Source organism: Pelecanus crispus, chromosome 1 (genome assembly GCF_030463565.1).
Source record: "Pelecanus crispus isolate bPelCri1 chromosome 1, bPelCri1.pri, whole genome shotgun sequence".
In the NCBI taxonomy this organism is placed as follows: Eukaryota; Metazoa; Chordata; class Aves; order Pelecaniformes; family Pelecanidae; genus Pelecanus; species Pelecanus crispus.
In genome coordinates this window covers 70,975,643-70,988,472 of record NC_134643.1, presented here as the reverse complement: position 1 = coordinate 70,988,472, position 12,830 = coordinate 70,975,643, and the positions used below count along the sequence as shown (strand labels likewise).

General features: G+C 44.9%; 1 protein-coding gene across 2 annotated transcripts in view; it reads right to left on the bottom strand.

The window, feature by feature from the left end:
• The window catches only part of CACNA1C (calcium voltage-gated channel subunit alpha1 C), a 494,372-nt gene that overhangs the window by 2,228 nt on the left and 479,314 nt on the right, over positions 1-12,830 (bottom strand). For both annotated transcript variants that reach the window (XM_075727966.1, XM_075727965.1), the window contains 7 exons: positions 10,742-10,843; positions 9,162-9,289; positions 7,881-8,015; positions 6,510-6,862; positions 4,106-4,234; positions 3,512-3,621; positions 1,450-1,553 (listed from right to left, as the gene is read on the bottom strand). In XM_075727966.1, the coding sequence (XP_075584081.1) occupies positions 1,450-1,553; positions 3,512-3,621; positions 4,106-4,234; positions 6,510-6,862; positions 7,881-8,015; positions 9,162-9,289; positions 10,742-10,843 (1,061 nt within the window). The remainder of the gene's footprint in view (positions 1-1,449; positions 1,554-3,511; positions 3,622-4,105; positions 4,235-6,509; positions 6,863-7,880; positions 8,016-9,161; positions 9,290-10,741; positions 10,844-12,830) is intronic.

Sequence of the window (12,830 nt, the reverse complement as noted above, 5' to 3'; positions counted from 1 at the left end):
GTTGGCAGAAACATATACAAGGTATTTTATCGAAAATGTAAGGTACTGAGGAGGTTGAAAGAAGCTCTTAGGGATTGCTTTGAGCTTCAGCTGCATATATTTACATATCATGACATACGAGTATTTCATGAGAATACTCCTTCAAGCATTCATGAGCAACAGAATCCATTGTGCTTAGCGGGGGCAACCTTTATGTTCTTGTTTTAAGCACTGTTGTAGTCTAACATTTTTGTAAACATATGAACACTGCTGTGTGTTGCCAGCTGGAGGCCAGATGCCTGTTTCAGGTTAACGCTTCAGTCTAGCTGAGTGACACTGGGGTGGGTAGAGCTCCATCCCTCTAGCTTTGGAGCTGCATGGTGGGACGAGGAATGGTGAAGTAGCTCCATCCTCTTTGAACAGGTTGGAGGGAGGTGATTCTGCTGGCTGGGTGGGCTGAGAGAGCGGGAGGCATGTGTGCCCTCTGCCTGGCCTGCCATGGGAGGGCAGGAAGGCTCAGGAGGGCTGTTGCTGCTGTGGGGGAGGTAGGAAGCTCTTTTCTACCCACTCCTCCTTGCCCAAACACATTTGTTGGTTGTCCCTGCCACAGCTGTACCTTTCTGCAGACCACTGCTTTCTGGAGCTTGATCTTTAAAGGATAACTGTCTGGGAGTGGAGGTGAGAAAAGCCAGGGAGCCTGAAGCACACTCATCTCTCACTGCTCTGCTCTGACTTCTCACTCCTCCTGCCCCTCCCGCGTGGCATTTTCTGCCCCTGTGGCAGCCGAAGGAGGTGGGAAGGCCATTCTGCCCTGCCCTGGGTGACTGCACAGAGCAGGATGCCTCACTTGCAAGGCTGGCACTACCATCTGCACCTGTTTCTTTTATGGTGACAGAAAGTGGCATCATCAAACTAGATGACACAAATCTACTTTGGACTATGACAGCTGGCTAATCATCCAGGTATGTGCCTAAGCATACATTTGCTAGGCTGCTGAAAGCAGCTGCAAAGGCTTAAGAAGCCAACTAATTACATGTAATCAGTTTATGTTTTAAAATGATTAATTACAATTACTGGTTACCTTGAATCAATATGAAAGTAGACCCTGCACATTTTATTCGTATGCATACTACCATCAGAGCCAGTGTAATTGCACTACAGCATGCAATTTGGGTAGTTATTTTTATCCTTTAGCTAGTTTTTTATTTTACTCTTTCATGGACATCAGAAAATAGTAACTCTGCTGACTCCAAAGGATACGTTCCTGTAGCATTCTTCTGGGAGTGATAAAAATCCTGAAAGCAGGAATGAGCATGATGGCAAATACAATTTCTAAAAATTGGACTTTTTATATGGGCGAGAAACTATCCCAAATGGTTTTTAAAAAGTTGGTTGGGATACAGTGGGGGGCACTGCAGATGGTAGGGTCTCAGTTACATTGCTGGGCCCTTTGTAGTTATTAATGCTTACCTGATGATGTACCAGATGCAAAGGCAGAACTGTCTTCTGCGAGACGTCTACGCCCTGGTTTTTCTGTCTTTTCAGACACTCTAAGTGAAAAGATGCTCTTCGACCTGAAATAGCAATCACACACAACTCTGTCCATCACTCATACTACACATACCATTGGAGATGCAGCAAAGATACCCCACATTTTAGGCTCTGTCCACTTTCCCTCAACACCTTGCCCTTTCCAAAGCATGTGTATTTACATAAAGCAGTCAAGCATCATGGACCAACCAGCACTACCTTCCAAGCAAGCTGCAAGATAAAATTCTGGATCATAATTTTTATTTTTCCTCTTTTAAAACACTGTCCTAGTAGATACCGTGCAGCTGATTTCCCTCCTAAGCAGTGGAAGTGTTCTCAGACCTCTGTGGTTCAGGTAATGCCCTCAGTGGGACTGATGACGGCAGCTGAGGCTCTGGAGCTGTGCCTGGCTGTACACAACGTGCAGGAGGGAATGTCAGGCTGCTCAGGTGACATTGGCCTCCTGCTTGCATGTGATGGGTGTCCCTTAGCTGCCAGACATACCACAGTTCATGAGGCTGTGTCTATAGCAAGGTCAAGTGGAAGTGAATTGATCAGTGGTTGAATTCACTGGTGAATAGAAGGCTGCTTATATAGACATGAACCATTTTCAAAATTTGGAAAGAAGGGAAGAGAAAAAAGCTTTTTTTCTCCTGAAAAAAAAAAAGATTATAGGGGGAACTATTGAAACAGTTGCATTATTTACTTGCTATAAAATTAAACTTCTGAAATATGAGGAAGGTACTCCCTACGCAGGAATTTAAAAGCACTGCAAAGTATGTTTATGAACAAATGCACGGCTTTACTTGTGAAGAATGGCAAATATATCCAGTATGAAAGATAGAGCTGCATGGCGCACTAAAATATTTCATGGCACACTAAAATGTTTTGTGGACTTCTTGATCCTGTTGACATTTTTCTAAAGAAGGGAAGAAAATTAGAATTCTGAAAATAGTAAGTATCTATAATATTGATTTGTTGAGAAAAGGCGCTCTCAGGGGTTTGAGCAAACATAACCCAGAGAACAATGCAGATAAGTATTTCCTCTTTCTAGAGAAAAAAACTAGTAAAATGAGTATGACAGCACTGTATAAATATTCACTAGAATGTAGTTAATGAAGCATTGTATCAAGGACTGACTGCAAATTTGGCCTTACAGATAAATATAGGAATTGTCATTGCTTAATATTTTAAGTTTTGGAATAAAGTAAATACTTTTAAAATACTCAGTTGTACAAGCAACCTGAAGGATCTGAGTGAACACTCGGTAGCCTCACTTTAAACATTACACTACCTAGTCTGTCACTTTTATTTTGTAAGAAAGAATATATTTTATATAAAGGATTCTTTTTAGTTTCTCTCCCAAATGTCCTTTTTCTCCACACCAGTACTCAGGAAAAAGGATGAAAAATATTCTACATAAAAGAGCTCATTTTCCTCCAGACTCTCACATTTGCCCTGGTACTTTCATAAAATCTTGAGATTCATGGATTTCACCTGAGCGTAGTCTGCACGCTCAAGCACTTGAAAATCTCCAGGTACAATTAGAGCAGAAAGCAAATTTGTGTTGTATTAACTTCATCTGAAATTCACTGTTTTCCTCGTAGCAGACAAAAGAGACAACCTCTCCTTTCTCTGTGCTGAATACACACAGAACAGAACATCATGTACTCAAAAGCTAGCCCATTCAGTGACTCCCTGGTGACTGTTTGGAGAGTCTACAGTGCTCTAATAAACTGCCCTAATTCACAGGCAGGCTTAATCAAACAGATCACATGGACTATCCAAACAACCACAGATTCATCTACTGACTGAGCATGAAGTCAGTAGAGTCACGTGCATGATCAGGATCGTATGCACGCCGTGGGATTCCTGGTCTCACGAACTAAATGCAGCGAACAGCAACACCCGTGCCCACACACACTCGGATTCCTCCAGCAAGATGCGAGAACTCCATCGAGGGAGGGGAGAGCACAGCCCGCATGTCACACTGGGATGTTACCTAGTGCTGAGGAGCACAGAAACCCTTTCTTCGGAGAGTGTCGGGTGTCCTCTCCTTTGTGGTTTTCTGGTGGAGTAAGTTGTCTGTTTTCATCATCTTGGTATGCAAGCCTAGAAAGGAGAACAGAGGGATTCTAGAAAAGCAGCTGATATTGGGCAGAATAACCCCTCTTCCAGCAGAGAAGCTGGGAAGATCATGCTATCAAATGGATGCAATAGTGAGCTAAGTTCGAGCTATAACTGGTCCAGGAGTAGTAAGAGAGACCATGAGACAGAGAATGCTTTAAAGAGGAGATCTGGGAACATTAGGTGGTAGATGTGAAGGTGGGGGCGGGGAGGGGAGGCCCTGCAGATCCAGATGTCTAATTCAGAGGAGAAAGAAAATCCTAGGTGAAAGATAACCTTTTCAATGTTACTTCTCAGGGCTGAACTGCATTTTTTTAAAAATTATTTTCTGATATTTGAGTTGTCTCACTAAAGTCTTCTGGCCTTATCCCATAAATTGAAATTTTTGTAGGAAAATGACACCTCTTCCCACCTCTCCCCCTTAATTAAAGAACCACCCAAACACCTTGACTAAAGCTGCAAAGCTCACATTTCAGTAGAGAGCAGACTTGGTTCACTACAGTACTCAATGTCTTCATTCAAATTTTCATCATAAGTCTCATCCTGAGACACTTCCTCTTGGCAAACAATTGCCAGCTGGCTGTCTCTGGAACTGGAGCTAATGAGCAAAAAAGACAAGTCAAGATATGGAGATGGTAAAGACAACCTGTTATAAAGACAAGAATGACAGGCTCCATCTGTCTCAGTTTATTATAATGTTGAAGAGCTATCATAGAAAAATCAATGACTGAACAGAGCTGCAGAGTTCACAAACACAAAGCAGCAACCTTTGTCTGTGTCCTCTTTCAGAGGAAGAGTTTCTTAAATCAATGCTGAACAATACTGTAAACATATTATTGTTATTTGTGACTACCTGTACTCTATAAATGTCCACACCACACTGACCACATTTCCAAAGATACACCTCACTGAACTCAAAGTAAAATCTGAGGTGGGGTCTTGGAAATACAGCTTTTTCCCTTGTTGCAAAAGCCTTGGGTACAAATTTCAGAGAAGCCTCCTAGACACTAACAGTAACCCTCTCAGCTCTGTGGTGTATGGTGTCCGCCTCCAAAATCCCTTACTCTGCACTGTCTCTCCCCTCTGCCTTCTGTTCATGCTCTCGTTCCTTGCTGTCTTTTCCATCTTTGGTCCCTTTTTCTCATAACTAACTGCAGAGTGCTTCTACTGAATTCAGTAGGATCTGTTCAAACCCTTAAGCATGACAGCCCTTAAATCCCTGCTTGCCTCCTCCTTGTCCCTCTGTTTCAGGTCTCAGCCCTCATATTTCACTTCATTCTGAGTTTGTGTTTTCTGAGGAGTAAAATAAATTCTGAAGGTAGTGTGAATCTTTGAGATACCGGCATGGAGGTATTGGAGCCAATGTCAGTCTGTTACTAGCATTCACAGAAGAGAGCAGCATGGCAGGTTTTTTTCATCTTTCAGGGACTGAATAGAAAACATCATTTTATCATTTGATTTGAGCAAAAAGAACTACAAGAAATGTGCATATGCATGGTATAGAACAGCCTGTAGGACAGTGCCGGAGTGACCTTCCTGCTGAGATGAGAGGCAAGTAAAACTGCTAAGGTAGCAGAGGGGAGAAATCAGTACATGGCAGCTCCCCCTATTCAACAGCCTGTGTTTAGCCAAAACCATACAGAATTTTTGTATGAACATGCCAGGGTGTACTTCACTGTGCTGTGATCAGAGAGTGCCTAGATGTGTGAGCCCATCTAGAAACTCTAAAAAACCCCCCAAATCTAGAAACCAACTAGAAACAGTCCATGCATCACTACCTGCCTGCGGGCAGAAAAGCCCTGAGTTGGGTGTATTTTCTGGAGATGTCATGGTGAACACTACTTCTCTTTCAGCCCTACTGACACCAAAGAGAAGAGCTCATATTCAGCATCAATGAGGATGTGGACTTTCAATAGGACAAACAATGGGTCTGACACCCAGAGAGCATTAGAGCATGAGGGAGAGCACGTACCGTCCCAGTGTTTCGTAGTAATGCGTCCTAATTCAAGGAAGGTGCCCATGGAAGCAAGGAGAGAAAAGAACACCATGTTAGCAGTGTCACATCAGCACAAGTCAGCAAGAGGGAGGGCAGATGGTAACACATGTTGTGCAACTCCTGTGGCCTCCCTCAGGAAGACACAAAACAGAAAAACCACTGGACTCTTCATTGTGCAATTCTGCACACACTGAATTTCATCCATCTTACTGGCCTATTCTAAATGGGGCAGCATTTCTCCACCTTTTCACATTGCCCACTCTCTGCACGGAAAAAAAATTTCCAGCTCCTTCCTGCTGTTACTGAAACAGTTAAAAAAAATCCCTCACTGATAAAAATGATACTCCTTTTGTGTTAGTCATCTGTGTGTAGACAGCCTGAAAGCTGTCCAGAGAAGGGGATTTTCTGTATTTTGCACAGTTTTGCATTTCTGAAAACCTTGCCTCCCTCCTCCCAGAATGCCTTGGTGACCTCTGTAGGGATGTGTCCCACTGAATGAAAAACCGCTGACTTCCACAAAGCTCCCTACTGGGCGCTTAAGAGATGAATTGCAGTCCCTGTCTTTCAGTTAGCAGTAGATAAAACACCTCCCTGTGGTGAAGAAGGGATAAATAAGGCTCCTTTTGGTTCTTACAAAGGTTTCTTCAAGAAATCCAGTGTGATGGTCAGTGAGAGTGCTGCTTTTTTGCAGTGGTCAGCTGATGCATATCTGTTGCACCGTGGGCTTTGGCACAAGTGGAGAACCAGAAGGCTCAATCTAGGCTGCAGGCTGGGCAATGTCTGGTGGGTAAGTTCAGTTAGGCAGCAGTGCTCTGGTGTTTGCATGCGTGTTCCTCTCCTTGGTCCCTTGACCCACTCTCCGCTCCGTGAAGCTTACCTTTTGGAAGGTAGTTTCCAAGGAGCCTCCTGCACACGTATGGTGGGTGACAAAGGGGTCCCGTGGCCTTCCACTGTGCTGACAGTGCTGGGGTAGCTGGGTGGGCTGGGGAAGCGGCACAGGGCAGTGTTGTTGGCATTGTTGATGTTGGCATTGGAGCCTGAAGATGAGTAGCTGCTGGGAGTGAAGGTGGAGTCCACCAACTTCTCATGAGATGGAGACTCGTTATCTCCCTGGTTGTTGCCAGACTTATTGATGTGCAAAGGTCGCTGGGTGGTGAATGTCTGGGGGAATGCGCTCCTGCCATCACTTTGGTAATAGCTGACGTGGTTTCCGAACAAGCCTCCGGCTCTCTGTCGGAGAAACAGAAATTATTTTCCCTTTGTGAGTGAGAAGATGTGCAAGGGCCCTGGTGTTTCCTGCTTAGCCTGTTGTTGAGGAAAAGAAGTGTGAGGACCAAAGTGTGCATGATGGCACTGGTGCTCTCTCTGCCAGAGGGTAGTGCATGGACTTCTCTGTCAGAGAGACTAGGTACATGCAGGCTGTGAAAGCTTTAGCCTTCTAAGATATTTCAGAAGACTGGCCAGGTGCATAGGTGAGGCAAAGGTGTCTCTACAGCTCCTACCAGTCCTGGGAGTGCAGGACTGGGTAGGGATGCAAGAACCAGGTAACTGCGCTCTGGTTTTCACAGTGCAGTTACAAAGCAACATTTAGACATGAAAGGGAATTTGAGAAGAGCGCCAGAAACTATTAATCACCTGGAGAAACAAATGAAGAAAGATTTAATGAGCCAGTTATGTACTGTTTAGATGATGAGTAATGAAAGGGACTGACAGCATCTTTCTGTAAGAAAAGGAGGAAAATGCCAAAGGAGAGGAAATATTACCAGAGGACACAATTACAAGAAATAGCAACGAAATAAACAGAACATTTAGGTAACTTGCTCAGAAAATTTTCTCCTTCCATAGGAGCTCTATTTGGTTCTGGTCTACTTTTTGGAAGGACGCTACTTGTGCCACTGAAAGGAGGAGTGAACAGAACACCGAAGTGTGCCTGGCTGCTGCTCTGCAGACTGTAGGATGGCTGAGCTGACCTATCCTTCAGACTCCTTGGCCACTCTCATTCTGATTTGATTTAGGGTTTATGAGGGAAACTTTATTGAGAAGAACTTTATGGAAATCTCTTACTGAGAAGAAAATGGGATAAAAACTGTGCAACATCTCAGGACCTGGCACCCTGAGTCCACCACTCTAGGGTCTAGAAAACAAGAAGGAGGGCTGGCTGAAATACAGAGTGCATAAAAGAGAATGTAGCACTTTTTGAGCTCAGCTACCGGTCTAGCCTCAGCTTGTAAACTTGTTCAGCACCTACCCGGAAGATATCATCTTCAGAGGCAGCAGAAACAGCTTCTTTCATGGCCTTATCTAGCTCTTCTTCAGCTGTCAGGTCTCCAGAAATTGCTCGTCGGATCTCTGGCCCAATGTCGTGAAGTGTGCGCAGACCAGCCTGCAAAACGGCAAACTATAGAGCTTCATATCTCCGAGTGGGTATATGAGAAATAAAAGCAGTGCTATTTTTTCCTAAGCACTGTGAAGCCCTTTTACTTAATATAGCATCCCCAGCTCCTAGAAAAACACCAACAATTTCTGTTCTTTCATCTCCAGCTTAGAGAGGGAAAAACTCTTAGCAATTCAATGCAGGAATGTTTGTTGCTACTCCCCTGGCTTCATCACAACAGGACATAGACATAAATCCACAGGCTTGACTAAGCAAGTCTGCATGCTTTCAACTTTGGGTTCTCAGATCCACAACCAGAAGCCCTAGAGCAGCCACAGTTCCAGCTGAACCATGTACTCGGCGCCTCTGAAAATCTCTTCTTTTTAATCAGCAGCTTAAATGTGGATTTAATAGCTAAACTTCTGGCATCCGGACCTGGACAGCCCTCAAACCCCTCACTGACTGGAATCCGCTCCAGGGAGTCCATCCAGGGAGGCAAGCTATGAGTATGCTGAGACCTCAGTCTGTATCTGCCTGCATCACAGCACTTTTTAGCTTGCTGGAACTCCAGAGTCACCCTTCTTCCTTACTGTACACTCAAGGGACATAAATGGTGCTGCTTGAACAGTCAATGGGGCTTTCTCATTCTTTCGTACAGCCTGGTAGTCCACCCAGTGAACATGTAGCCCAGAGGTGAACAGATCGCAGGTCTTAGAGCCTGATGCTCCGTCTGTTGGATAGCCTTGGCATATGGGTATGCTGTTTGCTTTTTAACTGATTTTGCCTCCTGGCAACATGTTCTCCCTGACCCTGTTATAGTGACTCCCCTCAGAAAGGGTAGAATGAATGTGGTAATAAGCAAATGTCTGCTGGACACTTCAGACCAGTTCTCTAAAAGGAACCCAAATTTCAAGTATTCCCAGCAGATTGATAAACTGTGGATATACCTCGCTTGTGCCTTCCACCTCCAGAGCTAAGGGATGTGGCCCGTGGTACATACATGTTTATCCAAAAGGATTGATGTGGTAATTCAAGAGGTCTACAAGCTCCTTTCCAGTGGGGATAGCCCATTGCAGCCCCCAGAACAGTTGAGAGGGAAGTGGGGTCAAATGCCTCTACTGTACCACCCCGGTCCATCCTTTGCCCGCTTGTCACCTGCAAGGAGAGCGCGTTGCGCTGGGAGGGCTTGCCCACCAGTCCCTGTTCTTTACGTTTCTTGAACTTGCGGAAATACTCCTGAATCAGGAAAGTGGCGTAGAACTTCCCGACGGTCACCTCGTCATCTGCAAAGGGGTATTAAAAAAAAATTAAATTAAATAAGCAACTGCTTTTAAACAGTGTATCTGCTAATGTGAGCCCTGCAATTCACCACAGAAACACTAGGCACCACAGTACACCTCTGCTTTTTGTGGCATCAGGATGCAGGGCTGAAGGAAGGGTTTGCTCCACAGCCAGAGCTTGCTGTAAGTAGTTACAAGGAGAGGTGCAAGTGGCATTTGGATAGACTGGTTCTGCTGGCAGAGAACCCCTATAGCTATGCACCTCTGGATGTATGTTGTTTATGGTGAAGTGCTTCTAACCTTTGCAGTCTCTGGTACTGTTTTACCACATAGGATCTTGCTATAACAGCAGCCTCCCAGTGCGGGTCAACACATGCTGCTCTGTCTTGTGACAGCCTGGGGTAATACATACTCGGAGTCTGGGCTCACCGACAGCATCTGACTGACCATCCATCCCAGACCTGATCTTGTCCTTCTCTGCATTGAAATTATGCCTGGTTGTGCCTAGTATGGGTGTGAGTGAACCAAAATGATCACCTCTCCCCAGAAATGCAGTCATTGCTGTATTCTCACTCGATACAAATGGTCAAGGAGCCAAAATGTGCAATAAGTTTTTATCCAGGTAACCCTCCTCCCTTCTCCAAACCCACTGGAAATTTTGTAAGACATGGTCCACTGACTTCAGAGCAGGCTGAGCAAAGTTCAGGATCTGTCTGCAACTATTAACTAACTGCCAAGTGCTGTTTTCTGCTATAGCCCCTGAAGCCACCTGGAAGGTCAGTGAAGGCCACACTGGATGTCCATGCACCTGGGGTCCCAAGAAGCCTAGCAAAGGAGTTGCCCAGAGGCCTGGTAATTACAGCCTACCAGGAACGCTGCTTAGAAACCCACAGCAATCTGTTACACCAGTTCAGACTGGCTGAGGAATGTCCCTGGGTAGATGAGTCTTTGACAGGTATCACAGTAGAAAGCAGTTATGTGAGTAAAAGAGTTATATGCCACAGTAGAGGTAGTTTTTGCTAAATACGAAGGGGTTATGAGATGGGGCTGCATCCTTACCTTGAGTGTAAGGCCATAGCTCTTATGCAGTCAGATAAAGTCCACACCACCCTCCCTGGAGCTACTTAGCTCTGCCTGCTTCCTTTGCCCCCAGCAGGCACTAGGTAATATCCAGGGGAGCAAATGCCTATGATCAAATTGGGGCAAGATCTAGGAATAAAGTTTTCTAACTCCTATTTATACATCTTTTCTTCCTTCCCTGATTTCTCAGCAGTAAGAACATGTTATTCATGTTAGTACAGGCAGAAACAGATCTCAGCCTGATGAAATACAGGTAACAGCTTGTAGAAGCATGCTCGTCCCCCATATTCCACCTGATATTCCACATGTGCAGTAGGACATGTCAGGTGGGGAAAAAAGAGAGATTCAGAGACTGGGATGAGATCCTGCACTCACCACCTGCAGGGGGCACCACCTGGTCCAGCAGCTTCATACTGGTGCGCTTCCAGATTTTCTTAATTATTGCTCTCAGCTCTTCATTGGCTTGCTCCAGGTTACCTGCAGGGTGAAAATCATCAGAGACAGGAATTAAGCAGACCCTGCAGAGGAGCAATTTCATGTCTGGCATGGCAATCTTAGGAGGAATATATCAGAGCTTTTTCAATAGTGGAAAGTTTTGGGCAAAGAGATGCTCTGACCATTGCTAAATCCCTGTCACAGCAAGAGCAATTTATTCTTCCTAAATATGCATAGTCATCTCAGGGTAGGAAGGTGACTGTGTTACTGATTGATAGTCTGCAACAGCCAGAAACAACAGAACCATGATGCTACTTCATCCCAAAAAGCAACAATCTCATCTAATACTTCAAATTTTAATTGAGATCCAGTTTAGGTTAAACATGATGAGAATACAGGTCAGTTAATGGGAAACTACAGCATGGGGAACACAAATAATTGGTGGTAAATATGCATCTAGAAATCTGAAGACCCAGGCCTGCTTGCAGCACTTCCCAAGAATTACATGTTGCAATCCCTGCCTCCCAGCAGATATCAAGTTCTTCACATGGTGCCAAGAGTCTACCTCGGACAGTCTGCACAGTGCTCTGACAAGGCGCTCCAGGCACATGCAAGGCTTTTGCTATCTGACTCAGAGGACTGTCCCAGGTTATTCGTGTTTATTCTCTGAAGAACACCATAGGCTATAATAAGGCTTTTATGTAACTGTCTGAATTTAGACTTTACATGTTCCTCCAAGGGGCTCTGAGCTAAATGAGACATTAATCAAGCCATACTACCCCTCTGAGAGTGAGTGAAGCAGATTCGGTTTATATCCTTTCCTTCTGGATACCCATTTCCTCCCAAACGACTCACCTTCCATTTAATTTCTTGATTTATGTACATTCAGACCCCTTATAATTGAAGCTGTCTTCTCTCTCTAGGTGTGTGAAACCACTATCTTGTCGTCCCCTAAAGGTGCTGTTCCTGCAGCTTTTCTTATTGCTCCCCAGCATTAAGGCTCCTCAGCGTGCTGCAACAGGGCTCTGCATGGCAGTAGCTCTCTTAATAGGATGCAGTGAAGATAGGGACACTAAGTAACTTGCTGAGGATGAAACAGGTGGACAGCATCAAAGGCAGAAAGCTGACTCAGGAGGGCTAATTCCGTACTCCTGCCCTAGCCACTTACAAGATCCTGCTAAGGCAAGAAAGCAAGCGGTTTGAAGCTTTAGGTGGTTTCCCAGGAGTTCACTGGCAATGTCTCCGAGAGTTTGAGGCTAAGATGGACAGGAAAATTGAGTCCTTTTTGGGTCTCTGTTTCATAAGACACAAGATGTCCTATAGGGGTTGCGGATGGCTTTTGCCTCAGGACAGCCTCTCTGGCTGCAGTCAAATTCTGTTTAGCACAACATTCAAGGCCTTAATGTAATTTTTTAATCTTACCACTTTTTGTTTGGCTCAGCTGTCAGTATAATCGTGGCACAGTAAGCTAGGGTTCTGTCGGTCTCTGCTTTCCCATGCCTGAAATGTAATGCAGCCACTCCTGAGGCAGAGGTGTTTAGCTGTGAATCACAGACTGACATGCTCTTTTAGAGCATCTCATTAATACCTGAAGCCAGGTTTTGACTCAGGACCAATATCTTTCGTTACAGCAGGGGGCAGGGAGCAACAAAGGGAACAAGCTGAGCCCAAAATCTTGCCTGCTTTCCCCAACTATACCCTCTGGTCTCTGCAAAGCTATTAACAGTCCCTTTGCTTCTCATCTGTCTTTAGGCCTACAACGCCACTGTCACTACGATGTGATGTTAACTCATGCTAATGGAAGCACAGGAGGAGTTTCAGTGAGGTGAGACCCTCAAGTCCAAGCTTTCTTGTCGCCCTTGGATTGGAAGATCAGTGGCAACAGCAGTCAAAAAGTGGCCCAGCTCTGCAGCCAGTTTGCATGAGGGGAGGCTTATTTGCCCTTCTTCCTTCCCGATTGCTGTTTGAGCAGACATTGATCTAAAACTTTTACCTTTGAGACCATTGTAAAGAATGTGATCAATAATCT